Genomic DNA, 21,020 nt, shown 5'->3' with positions numbered 1-21,020 from the left:
TGGTGGTGTTTTCAGGTTATGGACCCCTCTGCACATGATGACATAATAGATTCATAGAATCATAGAATAGTTCGGTTTGGAAAGGACCTTAAGATCATCCAGATCCAACGTCCTTTGGTTGCTGAGCTCCAGTGCTGTGGATTTTGCTGGATCCTTCAAAGAATTAACAGAAATATGGATTTGGGGTGACCCACTGCCCTGGCACTGAATTGTTCGTCAGTGTTACTATAACATGGATTGCTTCATTATCTCCATGTTACTAAGGGCTGCACTTTTTTCTTCCACTTGTAATGCAATCTGCAAACTTCACCTGTAATGAAGTACTCTGCTTAACATCCTGCCTTACCTTTCATTTGATTTTTATTGTTGCACTTTAGGAGATTCATCCACAGAAGTGTCTGTGTGGGTAACAATAAAAATCCAAAGAGAAATTCATTCTGAGTTATTATCTGCAGTTGTGATAGATAATAGATACTGGATTTCTGTTAGTATTGTGATTCACTTAAATAAAAACCATATGCCTGAAGTCATTGCCTTGGAGATAAGTCAGGCATCTGGCTGAGATTCCACGTTTGGGAGCATAAATGATGCAGATGGTGAGATTATAATACACATTATGCCCATCAGGTTGTAACAGCGATAAACAATCACTTCATTAGGTAAAAAAGGGAGAAAAAACATCCATAGCAAAAAGTGAAATTTCTCGAGGAATGTGCATGATATAAATTTCAGTTTGGAGCTGGCATGCATGGATTTGGGGGAGTCTGCTTTACAGCACATGCCAAACCTTTATTCCAAATATATCAGAGCATGCTAGATATAATATAGTGCTTTCAAACAGTTTTGGAGAATCAGATTGATATCTCAGGCTGTAAAAATGTTGGTTTTCTTCCTTTGAGTGTTTTGGGAATAAATACGAACTTGTGAACAGAGTTTTGGGAAGAAAACAATTAGTTCCTTTTGTTCTGCATACAATATTACCTCCACAAAAGTGTACTGGTTTGATCAGTGGAGTGAGCTCAAAGACATCACACAGTACTACATGTAGATAAATTGGTGGGAATGTAGAAGCAGACCGGATTGATGCAGAATGTATGTTCTGAGAGGAAAAGACGTATGAATCTTGCAATGCTAATCATGTCTTTGCTGATACTGATTTAGCCTCAGATCTATATTCAGCATTGTCTTTACAGGCTAGCACAGACTGATGCCTTGCACAATGTGTTTAGCTGTGATACCCCTTTTTGGAGAAAACATGCACTTTCTATAGAGACCTAAAATTAACTCAGGGAGAATCAAAGTGACTGTCACCAGTGATCATTCCAGTCATGATAAGCCAGTCAGAAAAGGTATGCTGCTCCCTTATCTTCCAGACTTCCTTTGCAGTCACTCTGTATTATACTTATTTAAGTACAATGTCAACTTGAAAATTTCTGGATATTTAGTAATTATGGTCTTAGAATGAAATACATGAAAGGACCGTAAATTATAGGGCAAAAATCACAGAAACTTTCACCAGTTGTTTTCTTTAGATGAAGGTGACCATTCTTGCATATGACCAGGATTGTGGTTTGTCCAGAGCAGTTGATCAGTGTGCCACAGCTGTAAATTCCCTGCTGCAAAAAGCTCCTAGTACTGTCACTCATTTTGTTTGGAAAACAGATTTTAAAAGCCCAAGGTACATCACATTCAATTGACACCTCTCCAATAATTAATCTCAGAGAAAGAGGGTTTTAAAACAGTTGGTGACAAGAGGATGTTACTGATGCAGTGGCCGAGGCAGATGAGAGCATCGGGCAGCCCCTTGCAGTGCACCTTCAATATTCATCTCCTTGTGTACTTGCATCACCCTGTCTTCTCTTCAACTGAAGGCAAGAAGTCTTTCCTTTTCAAATGATCCAGCCTGCTTCCCCCAGCACAAGACAACAGCCCTACCTGCATAGATCCTACTCCATCTTCTGGGTAAATTGGTTACTAATCCTGATTCTGATCTCACTCTGATCTCAGGTTTTTTGTGCTTCTGAGCCCAAAATTTGAGCGTGTTTAGATGCTTTGAACACCAGAGTTGCTCCTGTGATAGCAGCTTTGTAACAAGCACTGATGAACCAGCTCCAGCAGAGATGTCCTCAGTTTCCATTGGTTTTAGGAGGGGATGTAGTAATACTAATTCAGTATATGCCTGCAGGCACTAGTATCTGAAACTCACCCTGTTTCATTTCTAATGCATAATTAATACAAGGGTAATTGCACAATACTGCAGGCCCACAGGGAACACTGAAAAAGGATAGATCTTTGGTTTTGTACCAATCATACCAAAATAGCAGCTAGAAGCATCACTTCCTATTTTGCAAAGGCCTCAGTAGAACACTAAAATTAGACAAACTGTAAGAGAAAAACAAGCACCACAGGTAAAAGGAACTACTCTTCTTATATAGAGTAAAATAGCCCGGAACAAAACAATTACCAGAGAAGAAGCATACTATAATTAAAAAAGGTTTAAATGTGCTTTTGTATGGGCCACCCAACTGTCCATAAACCCAGCAGTTACATACTGGTAATAACTTTTAGGTGTAAAACACCTTCACTCCAAAGTGCTTTACAAATGGACATGATAGGTATTTTCTCAGGTATTTACTGACTGAGGACATACACCCACTTCTGAAGGACAGCCCTGCAGCGAATCCACTCTTCCTTTGGCTCATTTCCACCCCTTTGCTCTCAGTGTTTCATAGCTGGCCAGAGCAAAGTGCCTCTTGGTCCTATCTCTTGCTATCCAGGCATCATGCCTTGTAGCACAGACCATTCCTAGTTTTGGGGCAGAGGGATAGCAGGGGGCTAGGGGTGGAGGAGAGGCTTTCTTTCAGCTGGAGCATGGTTGCAAGTAGCAATCATGCAGAGATCACTGGGGGGATGAGTTGACTTGATAGCATTTCAGCATCTCATAGAAGTCTTGTGTTCAACCTCAGTAGGTTGTTCAGAGCTAAAACCATCTTCCAGGAGGAGGGTGAGGAGAGAGGAGCAGCAGCCAGTGCCAATTCTGTTGAATTAGGCAATAGGAAATGGGCTCTCTGTGGGGCTGGGGCTGTGGTTTGCTTGCTTAGGGCACAGCGCAGTCACTCCTGCAATTAGTACTTGGCTAACGAGCAGTTGACACCAAGTTCAGGCTCTGTCTGGCTTGCAAGCTGAGTGCTGTGTGGGATATGGTGAGGTGGGGAAATGGAAGGAAGTTTCTAAAACCAGCTTTGCTTCTTATTTTTAAAACTGGCCTCATGACACCCATTTGCTCACAAATTAAAGAGTGGGTTGCACTGATTTTGAGCGGGCACCGCCAGTCCATTCATTGGCTGGATGGCATTCCTGCTCCTGCCATTTTTAACATAGGAGCTAATTGCCAGATCAAAAAACTGCTTCATGAACTTTCCATTGTCTGCTGACTGCAGCCTCAGCAGAGTAGCATCAGCTACACAGGCAGCGCAGATACCAATGCCGCATCCCAGATACCAAGCCTTCTAGTGACACCATATAAATAACAGCTCATTCCAGTAATGCTCGTCTGCTTAGCAAATTGCTTCAGAATTTACTCCATTCACCCTACCCTGCAACAAATAACCTGCAGATGTGTGGCTCTAAAAATAATCCTTGGCACTGGGGCCATGGCACAGCATCACTACATAATTCAACACACTTCTGCACTGTGTTGTTTTAAAAATGAATCTTCTCTGCATGCTGGAAGTGGTTCATGGAGACAGATTCTGTCCTAAAAGAGACTGCTCTGTATATAGAGAGCATTTTGCTATCATCTCTCTGGACAAAAAACATGGATCTGACTTGTAAGAATGATTTCTTTCCTTGTCCAATTCATTAAGTCTGTATACTTAATAAGCAGTTTCAGCTTTTACAAGGTCTTCTCTGGGAACAATAAAACAGAGGGGAAAAGGAGAGAAACATCTGGATCAGTGAAACAGTCTTGAGATTGTATCTTTTTTAGTGTCTTTGTAGAGATTACCAAAGGCTTACATTAAGAAGTTAATTCCATTGCTGCTATTGATGTTGAAAATACATTAGAAGAACAATTTTAACTTGGTCTTGTTGCTTAGATAGCGATCAGAGCTGGCCAACCCTTTTGTTTGAAAATACTGTCATGACAAATAGCATTGTTTGTATTTCATTCAAGATTTACTATTTTTTTTCAGTTTTTCTTTAAAGATTTTATTGTGAAATGGAGAGAAGAGGGGAGAGAAAACAGTGGGAGGGGACCAAAGCTGCAATTCCACTGCAGTGTAGCAAATCACTTTTTTAATCTTCTTTCTTTTGTTTGATTGCTTCTTTCCCATTTCTTTAATGTGTTTAAAGAATATCTGCTAGTGATACTTTTTGATTTTGTTACCTACAGTTTTGTACACTTACCAACAACTGGAGCTAGGATGCTCAGGGGCTCGAGCACATTATATTCAAGAAGAGCCCATGGGGTTTGCTCAGTCTGGAGAAGAGGATGCTAAGGGGCAAATTGAATTGGTGTCTCCAACTACCCAATGAGTAGTCACAGAGAAGACAAGGCCAGACCTTCATCAGAGGTGCACTGCAAAAGGACATGAGGCAAGAGCCTCGAGTTGCAGCAGGGACATTTTAAGTAGATATAAAGGGGGTAAATGCGCAGTGAAGTGGTTGAGGGCAGTCTTTGTCCCTGAAGACATTCAAGACACCTGGGTGAGTCTCTGAGCAGATAACCCTGCTGTCAGGTGCACTTGGATCAGATGATTTCCAAAGGGCCCTTGCAACCAGAATTGTGCTGTGAATCTGTTTTTCTAAAGTTATGTGGGTTTTTTTCCCTAGGATTTATTTCTGCTGCTTATAGGATGGCTGAAGCCTTGGCTTGAAAAACTCCCTTGGCTGTGCTGAAGCAGGATCATGCCCCCATGACTCTAAACCAGTACCGGAATGATAAAAATCTTCAGGCATAAGTGGCAGTTAACCATCCATATGTGATTCATAATGTATAAAATTTGAATGCTATGTTTTTTGCACTCTTCTAAAGTATCTGCCCTGAAGATAGGAGCCATTTCATACCCCTTGTCTTAGATGGTATATAGACAGTGCCCAGTTTCCCATTTGTCTTGGGCAATTCACATAAACCTCCATACCTTGTGTGGTGCCTTGTCCTTTCAATACAAGTTTTCTACACCAGAGAGGCAGAGTATCCAAATGCAGACATCTTCCTCATAGCTCAGTCCTGGAAACCAAGATGTCTTTTGGACACTGTGGGCAGCCAACATAGAGAATGAGGTGCTCAGAGCTGCATCTTTCTTAAATTATTTTTCCAAGCTTTTTGACTTTTCTAATATCTTTTTGTCTGGCTCTCCCCACTTCTAGACTGTTTAAATAAGTTTCAAGAAACATCACAGATTAAAATACATGCTAAATATCTGAGACTGTGTCTAGGATGTAGGTGGATGATGTAGGGTATAGAAGGATGGTGCGCTCATGGGGAGAGTATAGGAGCAAGGGCACATTTCAAATCCCAAATCTGTCAAAACCAGGAAGAGGCTGGAAATAGTTTCCAATAACAAATGACAGCCAGACTTGATTAAGTTTATACCAGAAGTGATTGACTGAAACTGTTCTTCCAACAAGTCCAGTTGTACTTGCCCTCTTGTGCTTGCACATCATTCTGGGGCTTGGTCCGAGCCTGTTCCCAAACTGACATGTGTGCGACAAAGCTGCCAGGGATTTCTGCAGAATCGGGATCAGGCCCTTATATGTCAGCTCACCCCTAAATGAACATAGAGAGAGTTACTAGCTTGTCTCTGAAGGTTAATTGGGATTTATGTCCTGTTTGGAGAACTAGCTTTAGAAATCTGACTTCCTTGCATAGTTTCTATGATGTGTTTTTCTGTGCATGCATGTTTAAAACGCACTTGCCTTTTGTTGTTTACCAAAAAGAGTTTATAAGGCATTGCTTATGCAGCATTTTTGTGATCTTGTTGGTGAAAGATGCTCTATAAATGGGGTTGGATTGGACTGGAATCAGTAAGTCTAAGAGCTTGCCAGCAGTTTATTGCTGTTTGACTCCAGTGACCGAGCACCAGCATAGCAGCCAGCGAGCGAGCGCAGCTCCTTGCAGCACTGCTCTGGCTCTGCCTTCCACACTGAAATGGAATTTATTACTCTCTATCTCACATGGATATTTGGTAGGAAATTGGAGCTACAAATGAAGAGTCATGGAAGTTTAAAAAAAATCCAGGAGACAGGACAGATGTGCTGTGATTAGTCCTGTACTCTGGCTCACCTTGGGTTAGATAAATAACTGAATGTGTGCCGTCAGCAAGACATACTATTTACAGACTTGGAAGGAAATTTGGCTTGCAGTCCTCTAATTGGAAGCCAGAGGTGGTGGAAAAAAGGACTTCTGCTTGCTTTTCATGCTTCTAAGTCTCTAAGCAGCAAGTTATTTTAAATCGTAGGCTCAATCTTGGATAATTTTTAGATTTAGGAGGCTACTTGTTCTTAGAAATCATAATGTGTTTATGAGGACGCATTAATTTTCTAGTTCATTAGACTATGTAGTAAATGCAAACCGTGGTATCTTTGTGTAAAATCCATCTTTTTTCTTCCCCCCAAATTTCACACCTGTCAAACATTAATTTGATTCTGCAAAATCCATACCAACTTCACCTGCAAAACCAAACAAAATCATTTTTTGGTGCAATGCCAGAACATAAAAGAAATTTGTAAGAAAAGAGAGCAAGACAAAGCTGACAGCGTGTGTATAAAGCTGAGTCTAAGCAGATGAGAACAGTCAAAAGTCTTTTATTTCATCATTCTGCTATTTTTGACATGCTGTCCAGTGATAAACTACATGAGCATTCCTTTGCGTTAAGGGGGCGGCGGGGAGAGGGGAAGCTATGAAATAAAAATCCAAGAAAAAGGCAAGAAAGTACAGTCTAACACTGAAGGAATCACATACGTGACTTGGATGATGATGTTCACATGCGTGTAAAATATCCAGCAAATGCCTTTTCCAATGGCAACAGCAGTAATTACCTTTTTGAAGTTGTGTGATACTTTCCTTCTGAGAGTTCCTCCTTTGCTCAGAGGATATTCACAGGCACATTTTTACTTGGTAATTTTTGGACATTGATAAGTGAGATATGAGCACTGATGGTTATCAACACCATCACCAGTTGGTCTGTGCTACAGAAAGAAATGTTGATTAGTCCGTTGTTAGACACCGTGTTTGCAGCACCAAGGCTCTGGTTACACTAGGGACTGACAAGGGCCAGCATTAGTGCTGGCCCTGAAACAGTCTTACAGCTTCCCCAAAATGTGAAGCCAGAGTCTGTGTGGTTCCTGTAGAAATCCCAACATGACCTTTTTCTTCCATTACACTCAGAAGAAAGGATCACCAAAAAACCCTTCTAGAAGTCTCTATTCAGCCCAGAAGAGACCCAAAAGGCAAAAATCCAGTTGCCATTTCTTCCTGTAATAAGCAGAAGCTCATGAACAATTTTTTTCTTGTGGTGCTGTCTGCAGGGTACCACCTCTTTTCTCTGCATCCCAAAAGAACTAAAATATTCCCAAAGTGATGGTCTCCTGGGACTGCTGATCTGCTGGCAGAGGGAAATGTGTCAGGGAAGTGGTCTGCCAGGTTTTGTCTGGTTCAGGTTTTGTCAGAACACCTCCACTGGACACCTCATCACATCTCATTTACTTAAATGAAACCACAAACCCCATCATGGCAGGATGTCCTGTGCTGTGCCTGTAGAGAACAGAGGCCCAGGGACTGATACCAAAAGGGTAGACGTTTTCGGTGGCTGGATTCTCCAGATCTGTGAAGTTTTGCTTTTTGTGTGTTCACAGAATCCTAGAATGGTTTGGGTTGGAAGAGACCTTACAGCTCACTCAGTTCCAACCCCCTGCCATGGACAGGGACACCTCACACTAGAGCAGGTTGCTCCAAGCCCCGTCCAAACTGGCCTTGAACACTGCCAGGGGTGGGATTGGATGCCCCATAACTGAAAAACCCTCATTGCCCAGTGTCATGCGGCTCAGCACCTGTCATAACTCCAAGCCCCATCAATACCCATGCAGGGTATTGCACCCCTTGAAGTATTTTATTGCTCTTTTATACAGGAACGAGCTTCATGCCTTCAGAAATACCGTACTCTGCAGGAGTGCAAGCCATTGTATTGGTTTGGAAGGTCGCTTCTGAGAAGAAGGAACCACAGTTTATACGCCAGCACCATAAAACTCCATTTGACCATAAAAAGATGACATGAAACAGCACTTCAAGGAGAGGAGGAGTCTATTAACAATACATTACAGTAAGGAGCAGCCAAGAAGTGTGTCTGAGAGCTTTCAAGAGCATCAGCCAGAGCCTCCCTGGGTAAATGCTGGCACAGTTCCTCAAAGTCAGCAGAGGTATGCAGCTTTTGCCAGGGGAGGATCTGGTCCCTGGATTGTGTTCACAGAAGAGGAGCCCAGGAACTGTGAATCTTATCAAAACCTTCCCGTTAGCAATAACTGGAATGGGATTTCATTTCTGGTATCTGTCTTAATAGCCAGAGCTGAGCAAAACAGCTGATAGCAGGGCTTTTTTGTTTTTCTTTTTTCTAAGAAAAAGAAAACCATTATATGTGGGTAAATTCATTTGACTAAAGTAGCTGACAAGAAACATGGCTTCAACTCAGGCAACACATTAATCACTGAAATCTGACTTGCAGAAAAATCAAGTAATAGGTTGCAGTGATTTGCTGTCAGAGGTCTGAGTTCCAGCTTTGCTGGTGAAGGGTTGTCTCTGTGGTTGTTCAGGCAAATCCTGCTTTATTCAGTCAGTTAAGGGAAGTTAAGAAGCATATATATACATACAGCAGTCATAGGTGCTGCAGCATTGCAAGACATCACCGTACCTGTGCTACTCACTCTCAGCAGGGACAGTGACTAGAAGGGCTTGGTCTGGCCTTGGACCTTGTGTTACACCCAATGTGAACATAAATTACCTCTTTACAAAACTGTGAAAAGGACTAAGTCTGGAAATCATGGCAAAGTGTATGCTGAGCAAGTGTCTGCAGGGAGGCCATCCTCTCTTACTCAAGATTTCGGTATGTATCCCACGGAAAGGCAAACAAAAAAAGCATTGCTTCAGTTTTACACCATGTTGCCATAAATCTTCTCTCCATGTGAATTACCGTGAAACTGTTTACAGCTACTGAGCTGCTTCCTTAACACATTGAGCTGCAGATGGGCTTTGTCTGTGCATGCTTTGGCAGACAGACCTGTCCCTCATTTGGATTTTATATAGAATATGAGAAAAACAACAGTTGGGGGTGGGTTTTTTAGTTTTGTTTGGGGTTTTTTCTAATGTACCTTGTTGGCCTGCTTTCATAGCTCTCCAGTTATTTTTGGAAGTTAATTGCTGTATTTTACATTTGCATTTTTGCTGTACTGTGTATTTCTCAAAGTCAGGGTGACCAAATAGAAACACTGGGCAGGCACAATAAGGAGCCAGTCTAACAAAGACCCCTTTGTGCAATTAAACACAGCCATGCCATGCCACGCCCTTTGCTGACTCAGGTCTTCAAGATACAGCACAAGTCATCTGAGTTCAGGTTATGACATTGAAGAAACCTGATTAAATTTTTCTTCTATCTTTTCTCAAAAGGAGATTTTTTGTATTATTATTATTACATATATGCACTCAACCATATTATTATTATTACTTTCTACCAGCACTGACCTGGGAGAACAGTGTTGATATATCTAAACCCACATAAAATGTTAAGCAGCTCTTATGCCCCCTAAAGTGCAACTCTTCTGACATTCATGGGTTAGAAATAACATGTCGGAGAGGAAGGATCTGACCTGCCCGACCACCTGTGGAGTTGCTGCATTTTGCAGTGAATGAAGCTCAGGCATCAGCTGACCTATAAAAAAGGTCCATATTTTATCCTACGAACTCACTTTCTGACTCAGTGTAGCGATTTCTGTGTCTGTTTTGCTCCTAGGAGGCAAATATTTCCTAGAGTGGACTCTTCTGTTTCCACTTTTAGTATCTTTAGCAAGAGTTTCCTTAACGTGTTATGTTCATCTGAAACCAGCATAAAACTTGTCTTTCTCGCATTTCACTTCGCATTTTCCCTTTTCCTTCCCTTTTTTCAAACACTAAATGGTCATTGTGTCTTCTTCAACATAATTGTCATGATAAGGTTTTAGAGTCGCCTGTTTGCTCAAGTTGACTGAAACCCCAATACACATCAGGCAGCTCCGAGCTAACTGTTGCCACAGCACAGGCTGCTGCCGTGTTCCTGCAGACAGGCACAGGTTAATTATCACTTGAAATGTTTATTCTGTTGTTGCTTGCATTTCCAACGTATTTCAGCGGCTGTAGGACCCTGGATCACTCCCTTCCCTCTGGCACAGCAGCGCTGTACGGGTTCAGCATGCCTCAGTCTCTCCGCAGTGTCCTCATGCGGAGCAGGAGGACTGGGGGTGATGGCAGCTCTGCACCAGGTGGAATCAATTATGGGAAAAAAACATGGTCCACACAGGATGAGTTACTGCTGATAGCTGCCAGATAAGCTAACTTAATAAAGAGGTGGCTTAATTAAGCCACATTCCTTGCATCTTACCTTTCATCCTGCCTGTCTGGGGCGATGGTATCAAGCAGCTACAGCTTTCCAAGATGGGGCAGGGAGTGCTGTGCTGGTTCACTGCTACGTGATGGGCACAGGGGGGACCTGCGGGTGATGGGACATGGGGGTGCTCCCTTCAATCTGCAAGGTGATGGGCCAAAAAAGCCTGCCACAGCTGCTTGCCTGGTGTTTATTGGTATCAAAGATTTGATCCTAAATTCCATCTTCTGACATTAAGTGATCCAGGAGCACCTCAACATCCAAAGCAGAGGGGAGTAGCTCAGCATCTCCCTGCTTTTCAATCAGGTCCTGTCAAGTAAAGGGGGCGACTGCTTTGAGAGAGTCCCTATCACTGTGGATGTTTCTACAGGTAACACAAAAGCTAGACATCGCAGTGATCAAAATTACAGCGCTCAAAATCCTCTGGGAATTTGGGCTTGTGCATGTTCTTGAGTGAAGATTGCATGAGAATCAGAAGTTTCTCTACTTCTAATAGCTGATGCACCCTATTAAAAGCTGTAACAGAGAAGTCTGCTAGAAGATTCCCCTTTTGGAAACCAGATTTAAAGTTAATATGTCGACGCAATTTCCACATAGATTTTAGTGGCTGAGCTCACACAGCTGTGCATTAGTTGGTGTTCAATGCAAACTTGCATGTACAGCTGCGTAGCAACCGCCTCGCTGAAAGTTATTCAGTAGCTAAAATTATCAGTGGGGACCCCCTCTTACCTCTCACTATGTATAACAAGGTCGCTGCTGCGCAATGTTGATTAGACATGTCAACCTGGAGCTGGATGTCTGGAAATGAATATTGCTATTAAAATGCCTTTGCTAATGATCAACTCATGTATCCATCATTTTGACAGGTTTAAGAATGAGAAAAGCTAGAGCATGCACGGATCCCAGGGTTGCACTGTAATGTTCAGAGAAACATGTATTGTCGTATTGTATTTCCTGTGGATTAACCCTAAAGTAGCAGTTTCTGTGGCAAAATCATGTTGATGGCTGAAGCTTGCTGTTGAGCACAGGCTGCGCTAATAGAGAGATCTGTAATCTGGAACTGGGAAACCATCATCATGCAAATTGGTTTCTGGTGTGTGATACTGAGAGCAGAGCCTCTAAACCACATCTTTAGGTGTGATTTAAAGCATTCATGATGTGGAAAAATCATGCTGTTTAGGGAAAATATTTCCAAATCTCCTTTCCAGTAAACTCTGGGAAAATTCATCAAAAATCCAAAGGAAGACTGAAAACAAGGAAGTGATGTGTCAAAAATATCTCCCTGTGGAACTCAAGAGATGGATTCCAAGCATGGGCTTTGGATAAGTGGAAGGGAGGTACGATTTTCCTCCTTCTTTAATTGGACCAACCCCTTGCGATGCTACACAAGGCTGTGCTTGCTCCAGGGTGCCAGGGCAGTATTTAATGGCTGTACCTCAGTGTGTGGTGGGTTCTTATTGTGCAGCTGTGGGATAGGGGTTTGATCAGGGCAAGTGGTTTGGCTATCAGGAGAATCCAGGAAGGAAGCATATCCACAAGAAAGCCAACAAGTTCAGCCAGAAGCCATTGCTGGCCGAGTTGAGAGGAGAGAAGCAGCCCCTGCAAGGTTCCCAGCAGGCAAGTCTTTACCCAGGAACAGGCTGTGCCAGCTGAGGTTGGCATCTGCTGCCACAAGCTACTCCAAGAGTGGGAGTCCTAAGGGTCCTAAGCCTGAAAATTAAGCAGGAATTCTCTGAGATGAAAGATACTGCTTCCTCTTTCAGGTTAGTTTTGGCTGGCATAACCCTATAGGTCAGCATCTCATGGCTGGGATGCCCTCCTCTCCTTTCCCATCTCTGCCCTCTTTAAATCCAGGCTGTATCTTCCTCTGAAGAGCAGCTACAAGCAAAGCTTTACCAGCCTCCCTTCTTCCTCAGACAGGAGGAGATGAATGTGCACTTGGAAAGCCATCGGCATGGCTTGCAGCATATGAAGAACCTCCCCAACGCACCTTTGAACTCATTCCTCCTGCATTTGTTAGTCTTGCAGATAAAACTTCACTGCAGTGTTTGGAGAAAAGTCTAATGAGAGACCAGTTGTTTGCATAACAAAGCAAAGCTTCCTCTTCAGATGTTCAGCCTTCATTAAGTATAATTTATATTCCAGCTAATCTTCGGAAAAGGGTAAAATATGGAGCACAAGTTTGTTTTTACATAGTCTGGAGTGATGCATTGTTTGTTTTAAGTGGTCATTTGCAACTGATAGTTGATTTAAATTCAACTTAATGATGATTTGTGATGGCTGCGTGTTGTCCAGGAGAGTGTTGTGTCATTGACTGCCATGCCTTTAGCACTCCTCTGCATCAGTTATTGAATTAAAGGATAAAACCAAATGGATGGTTTCCCAGTTTTGCAAATATCTGAGCATGTCCATGAGGCATGAAAAACTGTGAATTTGTAAATTACAGGGTTATTTTCCCCTCAGACTCAAGTAAACTTGATAAAATAGTGCACTGAACAGCAGTTTGCTTCTCTTGCAGCAGTCCTGGTGCCTGGTAGTCACCATCATGGGACCCTTTTAAAGTCACCAAATCCCTGCAACAAGTAGCTCTCAGAGGGATAAGGGACACAGCCATTGTTAAAAGCTTCTTAGCACTACTGGGAGTCCTGGTGACTTGATGTTGTTTGCTGTCTAGAAGGCAGGTATAGCTGAATACCTGAATGTCATTACAGGCCAGTGTGTAAGAAACATTAATTTCTCAGCACTTTGTTCATATCATAGTCACATAAAGCGTACTTGGCCTATTGACTCTTCACTGCAGTTGTGTCTGCCTGCCTGTATAAGATATTTTCCCTTGCTCCAGTTGAAATACCCAATATATTTCACTTACCACCTTCCAGGTTAATCAAACAATGAGAAATTACTGATAACATTTATCTTGAGTGCACTCCTTGCTGCAACTTACCTTTTCTGCAAGTTTACATTGCAATGATGGATGTTTGAAAATACCCTTCACCATATCATGAAAATTATGACCTGAGCTGTGTGTATGGACAGCACTGAGGAATGCTGCATCCTTTCAACACAAGGGAGCTGGGTTTTCAGAAAATACTTGGGATGCTGAGTGTGTCCGCATTGGGTACCCAGCCCCAGGCTCCTGAGGTGGCTGGTCATGCCATCATTTAGAATGCCTCATGGACTGAATGGTGTGTTTCCATGTTGCATTCTTTAATGCTGAGTTATCTCCAACTGTGAAGCTCAGGACCCTCATCTTATTTCATTCATCACATACATGATATACTCATGACTGTTTCTAAAGGCAGCATCAACCTTTAGATAATGTATTTATTTATTCATTTTTTTATTTTATTGTTTTTCAGGAAAAAATGCTGTAAGGGTTATAAGTTTGTTCTTGGACAGTGCATCCCTGAAGGTATGTGATTTCACTGTTCTTATCTGTCCTGTCTCCCTGCATTTGTCTTTCCCCCTCTGCCCTCTTCTCAGCACTGTCAGTTTGGAAGAGCATCCTGATGAAACCACAGGCTCAGATGCATTTCGTGGGGGAGCTGTTTCCAAGAAATTGTTGGGAAAATAAAAAGATCAGTATCTTCCAAAAGTTTTGCTTAGCATGCCAAGCCTTGATCCTCCCCTAAGTACACATGGCTACACAGATCTTGTCCCATGAACTGCTGCAAACAAAGGGCTGCATTCTGCTCTTGGCTAGGCACACAGGAGTGCTCTGTGCACCCAGGAGCACACCTTTCCTGTCTGATGGCTCTCTCCATGTACCCCTTGGATCTACAACAGCCAATTTGGCTTGTAATTGAACAGGGAATGGGTGACTAAGTTAGTCCTGCTGTTAGTTACCCATTTCCCAAAGATGTCAGTGAGGGGACAGCATCATCAAACAGTATCACTCTTCCATAACCTCTCCTGGTCATGGGCACAAAGGTTGTTGCAATGAGATCTCATGTAGGAAAAGGCTGAGCTCTGCCTGCCTTAACCTTGTCAGGTCCACTCAGCCAATGGCTTCACTTGAGCAGTGGCAATGGGACTTCTTCGATCACTCTGATTGCTTTGCTTGATTTGGATGAAATTGGCTCTGAAGTCATAGAAATAGGAGCTGTCACGCAGAAGCAAATGGCCAGAGATAACAAGCCAATAAACCATGTTTTCTCCAGAAACCAGGTTAAAAGGCTGGTTTATGGTAATACATCCTTCTATTTGATGACACGTGGAAAGCCTCGAGTTGACCTGAGAGTTTTGCCAGTTTGGGATGGTGATGTTTTGAAAAGAAAAGGGACAAATTAACATACTGGAGAGAGTCAGTTGGTTTCTGATTTACGGTCTCCAGCCAACAGGGATTATAACCCAAATTCTGATCCTGCTGCTTTTGTTTTTTATAATTTGCATCTTCTTTGCTGCTGGCTGGAAACACTAGAACTGGTTGGGAAAACAAAAAGAAAAAAAAAAAGAAAAAAAAAAGAAAAAAAAAAAGACAAAAAGAAAATCCACATTTTCTCATAACAGGAATTATGGATTTGCTGCTTCCTTGCAAAGAAACAGCTCACAGTACCCACCCAAGCCCCAAGGAGCTGGGAACAGTTTGGGTGAAATCGATGTTCCAAGATGTGGTTTTGCAGTGAGTTTCACTTCAGTGTGTGTGCCATGAGATGGCAGCTCCAGAGTGGGACAGACCCTTGGAGGAGGCAGTTGTGCTTTGTTGTGCAAGGCAGTTGGGTGCACAGGAGGCAGAAACCCTCCCTTCAGGGTGGAAAGAAGCCAGGACTATACACTCTGCCCTCCATTTTTCCTATGGATGGTAACCATTTTATATGCTGGCTATTCACTAAATGTAACGGGTACAGCAGGAGAAGTGACAGGAACAAAAATAAAATGAGAGCCATGGCAATATATTATTTTAGGCTCCTAATTTTCATCTCTTGAAACTTGAGGTGATTATGAAAGCAGCTTTTATTATGTACCCACTGAATTTGCTTAATCCTGTCTATTAACTACATCTCAGTAACCTGAGTTTTTCTGCCACTAATTGAATTTTTCTTCTGGCTTCTTTCCTCTCATACCTCCTTTCACCCTTTTTCAGCTCAATCTATATTTTGCCTTGAAGTTCAGAGGCCACAGCAACTACTATAACATCTGAGATGATCTTATAGGCATGAGAAACACAATTCAGTGAAGCACTTGTTTCACTTACTCCGTTACATTACTTGGCTCTTCACACATTGTTTTGGCATAATCTTGACAGAGTAGCTGTATGAAATGCATATCTCAACACAGCCACATAAATATATTACAGATGTGAGCTTATTAGAGCACATCTGCACCTTTCAATCCAGTACTGGCAAGTCAAAAGATGTGAGAAGTAGTTCCAGCCCTGTCTTCTCTGTGATATAGCAGTGGCTGCAGAGAGGAGGTGTGGGATAGGTATAGACCCTCCCTTGTTCACCTTCTTACAGCTGCCTCGGGAAGACAGTGATATCCTTCTTGGACAGCTGTTATTTAAACAGACTCCCAAAGGATTGTGTCTTTGCCCATGACCATCTTCAGTTTCTGACCTGTTATTTCTTGTTTGCCCTTGAAAAGCAACAGAAATCAGTGCAGTACAGTATGAGCCCATGCCCCAGGTTCTGCATTTCATTTGCTTTGGACTCACCTTCTCACTCTGGGTTTCAGCTGCAGCAGCAGGGGACAATGCTTTTTAGGAAACTTGAAGGGGAGTTTGCTTTGTGTGGCTGATTCCCCTTATAGCATTTCTTCCTTCTCCACCTGACCAGTGAAGCAGGTCAAAAAGTAGCTCCTCACCCTTTTCTCCTGAATAATCTCCTTCTTCTTTGCTTTGGAGACTCACAGCTCCAACCAACTCCTGTCTTCTGGTGTCACTGAGGGTAAAGCAGGGATAGATGTCGTCTGAAACAGCTCCTTTTGGAGAGCACCATCCCTGCCACTGGTTTGTTACTTGAGTTTCTTGGCTGTGGATTAGTTATAGTTTATGGCAGGCAAACACTAATCAGATCAGTTCATCCCTCACTAAATGCTATTTCAGAAATTTCCTTGGTACAACTTCAGATGCTGCGTTGTCATTCCTGAGTTCACTGAAATATACACAGAGACATTCGTTGTTCTGCTCCAGGTTTTTTGTATTTTCCTGAAGTCTGGAACAGCCTGATCCTCCCTGTGTGGCTTTGATTCATCCACAAACCACATTTCTCAGCCTGGGCTGGCAGACAAGGGGCTTGACCATGGAAGGGCATGTGCATCCTCAGTTCTGCATAGCATACAGAAATAGTGCAGCAGCTTTTGCCGCATTCCATCCCACTTGTGAGGACTATTTCTGAGGGAGTTGTGTCACCTGGGACCAAGGTCCTAGGGACACACAGGTCTGTGATGGGAGACCTGCCCACAACCATTATCTGATTTGGGTTGACTCCTTGGCAAACACAAGCAGGGAGATTTCCATTTCTTGGACCCTTCCCTAGCTTTGTATGAAAGTAAATTAAGGTGGATGTGAAAGCCATTTAAAGTCTACTTAGATGAAATAAGGCAGAAGAGAAGCAATTAAAAAGCACTGGCATTGTTTAGTCTAGAGGAAAGGAGGCTGAGGGGAAATGTGATAAGTTTTTAGGTATGTGGAAACTTGCTGCAAGGTGAAAGTAAACTGTACTTCATGGCCAAGAAGAAGAGGACAAAAATAATGGGCTTAAATGGCTACAAGGGGAGTTTGGATTAGATATGAGTAAAAGGCTTTCTATCTGCAGGGACATTCAATCTTGGTAATAGACTGCATGGAGAGGCATCTCCAGCCCTCAGGGGTTTCTAGATACAGGCTAGATGAATGTCTATTAGGAAAGGTTTACACATAGCTAATCCTGCTAGTGGCGGGAGATGGTCCCTTCCAGCACTGTTGTTTATTATTTTATTAGGGCACAGCTATTCATGGAAGCACAGGGAGGACAGAGCTCATTTTGCGTCCATTCTGAATAGGCAGAACATGGCACAAGCCAAATCCAGCATGTGCACGGGCATGCTGGTTAAGGAGCAGGCATGTTCACCTCGGTGCTGGGCACACTAGCCTGTTCTCCATCTGATTTCGTTTCAGTGGAAAATTAAAACTGCAACCAGAAAAAACACCACTAATACCCACTTTATATTCAGGATTATTTAGTAGTGCCAAATGTAACAGGAGTTTACAACCCCAGCATCACCTGAAAAGCCCAAACTAGCCAAGGCTGATCACGTTTGAAGGCAAGGGCTGTGTTTTCCTTCCACACTTGAGCAAGGCTGTGCACTGCACGACCCTAGTTCCTGCTGGGTGTCCTGGCACTGCCATTCATCACCACAGCACTGTGAGCAGGCTTCAAGTGTTAACACAGTTGTGAAATAAGAAGGAAAGAAAGGATGCCTGCTATTCAAAAGGTGACAAGCACAAGGGAGGAAATGTTTGGCACCATTACAATAGTACTTGGTCTCAAGGGCTCTGGTGTGACGTACAGCAGCTTGTTAAGAGTCATTTGGTGCTCTTCTGTACCTTGACACATTGTCACTTTTACCCTCAGTGCCACGTGTGTGCTTCATATAATTTGTGAAATATGCAAATAATTTCTGTAACACGCAGATGTGGTTTCACTTGCTTTACTGTCTACCAGTTCATTTTAATTGTTTGGAAAAATCATCATACCCAGGGATGTCTGCTAGTCATTACTGTGAGTCACTAATGAGTTTGGGCTTTAATCATTTTATACTGTATATATGGAAACAGTGCATTGCTGGGAACTCAGTTGAAACACTTTGGTTTAGATGTATTTGGTCTGGAACATGGACAGCATATTTCTGCTATGAGTCCCTAGTACACAGTCACTGAAGGTCACAGTGACAGCCACCTGGATGCTGTGTACAGGATGATGTTCCTCTGAAATCATCTCAGAAACTGCCTCTTGCTTTGGCATAAAACCTGACTTCCACCAGAGTTCGCCTGAGCTGGTTTTGAGACTAGATGCTGCTCCTGCTCCTCTCTTCTCCTAGCACTGCAAATCCCTTGGACCCACTGCCAGGGATGCCCATCTCTCCTCAACCCCCCCACCAGCCTGACACCAGAGGACAGACCCAGCCCTTGGCAGGGGAGGGATGCAGGTCAGACCCTGGTTTGCTCTGGTGTCTTCATTGGACTTCACATCTGCTGCTGCATAGCACTGAAATCAGAAACAGATTCTCCCTCCTTTGGGTTTCAAACAGGGACTTGAGTGTTTTGGGATTTTACTGACAAGCCTGGCCAGCGACTTTACCATACCCTAATCTGCGTGTTGCTATTATGAAGAGTGATGATGGTTTTGTAACAGTGTGTTCCTTGCTAGAAGGGTTACATCTGGCTTTGAATAATTAGAGTGCAATTTTAATTAAGTTTTCTTTATAACATACTTTATGCCTGGATTTGGCAGTTAGCCTCACAGTGTCTCACAGTATTCGGCATACGAAATGTTGCCATCAGCACTGAAAAAATTGTGGGATAAAACAGCAAAACAATTTTTAGGTAATTTAATATTTCTGTGAAAAGAATTCTTGAATTTTGTAAACTGGGAAAGTGACCCTTGCTTAAAATCCAGCTTTCAGAAAAAGTCTAACTACTGTAAAGCTGTGAGTAGCAATTACAATTTTACTGTCTCATCTAGCTACTGCCACTGGTATTTTTCCTAACCACGTTTTTCTCTCTCCAGACTATGATGTCTGTGCTGAAGCTCCCTGCGAACAGCAGTGCACAGATAACTTTGGGCGAGTCTTATGCACTTGTTACCCTGGGTACCGCTATGATCGGGAGAGGCACAGGAACAGAGAAAAGCCTTATTGCCTGGGTAGGTAGAAGTGCGTGTTTAGCTTCTCTCTACTTACTGATGCATTCTGCTCCCTCAGGTCTTTAAGGAGTCAGTTTAGATCTGAAATCTTTCTTATTTCATTACTATTACAGAAGAAATATGTCTTAATTATGTTAAGGATTGGTTCTAGACCGAAGAGATCTAAATCCCCCTGAAATTATTAGTAGGTAATACCTAAAACGAGACATACGTACCCAAACACTTTGAAATGTTGGGCTGATGTAATTCCCTTTATTAATTCCTCCTGCAGGTTTGGGGTTTTAGCCTGAGACAAGGGGCATGATGCTAACAGTATCCCTCAAAGCACTGTAACTGGGCCTAATTATGAAAATAAATGCTTGTGGTTTGATTCAAATAGCCACTATGTAATTCAGGACATGTGGTCATTGTGTGGCTAGTCTGACCTGCCTTTGTTGTGCCAGGGAACCAAGATTTGCAGGATCAAGCTTTGCTTGTGAGCTTTTCAATGCAAAGAAGTGGTCAAGAGATGTTCACTGATAAAATGCCAGGTGTGTTAATAATAAATGTACAGTTTGCATAGAGCTCAAGCCCAATGCACCCGCAGTCCTGCTATTACTCATATATTTAAACCACGAAATATCCTGATACCTTTGGAGGAAGTCTTCTGTTGTATTTGAGGTGTGAAACCTCCAGCTTTGGAGCATTTTGAACTCTTGTGGCTGCCCAATCCCCGGCAGTGTTCAAGGCCAGGCTGGACAGGGCTTGGAGCAACCTGCTCTAGTGGAAGGTGTCCCTGCCCATGGCAGGGCATTGGAACTAGATGATGTTTAAGGTCCCTTCTAACGCAAAACATTCTGTCCTATAAGCCTGTGATTCTATGATTCTTCCTCCTCTCCAGATATAGACGAATGTGCCACAAGCAATGGGACTCTGTGCTCTCAGATCTGTGTCAACACCATCGGCAGCTACAGGTGCGAGTGTCATGAAGGCTATACACGGGAGGAGGATGGCAAGACATGCACCAAAGGAGATAGAGGTATATGCTAGTGGGGTTTAAAGGTTCTGGGCCAAAGGGCCGTCTAAAAGGTTGATCTGTCATAAAGAGGAACCGCTCCTTATGCTATACTTAGAGCTGGGGGTCTGAACCTGGGAACCTGTGTCGCGGTTTAAGCCCTGTCAGCAAGTCAGCCACGCAGTTTCTACTCCCCCCCCACCCTCTCCCGGAGGGATGGGGAGGAGAATCAAAAGAAGGTAACTCCCATGGGTTGAGATACAAACAGTTCAGTAACTAAGGTATAACACAAATCACTACTGCTACCACCAATAATAATAATGATAAGGGAAATAACAAGGGAAAAAAATACAACACCTCACCACCCGCCGACCGATAACTCACCCCCACCCAGCAGTGATCCAGCCCTTCCAGGTAACTCTCAGTTACATCCCGGGCATGACGTGCTGTGGTATTTAATACCTCTTTGGCTAGTTTGGGTCAGGTGTCCTGTCTCTGCTTCCTCCCGGCTTCCCCTTCTCCCTGGCAGAGCATGAGGCTCAGAAAGTCCTTGGT

At 43.0% G+C, this 21,020-nt stretch overlaps 1 protein-coding gene across 1 annotated transcript in view; it reads left to right on the top strand.

The window, feature by feature from the left end:
* The window catches only part of CCBE1 (collagen and calcium binding EGF domains 1), a 97,977-nt gene that overhangs the window by 59,320 nt on the left and 17,637 nt on the right, over positions 1-21,020 (top strand). Inside the window, exons 3-5 of the mRNA XM_080637619.1 lie at positions 13,988-14,040; positions 19,337-19,471; positions 20,352-20,489. Coding sequence (XP_080493745.1) covers positions 13,988-14,040; positions 19,337-19,471; positions 20,352-20,489 — 326 coding nt within the window. The remainder of the gene's footprint in view (positions 1-13,987; positions 14,041-19,336; positions 19,472-20,351; positions 20,490-21,020) is intronic.

This window comes from Psittacula echo (genome assembly GCF_963264785.1).
Source record: "Psittacula echo genome assembly, chromosome: Z".
NCBI lineage: Eukaryota > Metazoa > Chordata > Aves > Psittaciformes > Psittacidae > Psittacula > Psittacula echo.
This window is presented reverse-complemented; position numbering and strand designations above follow the sequence as displayed.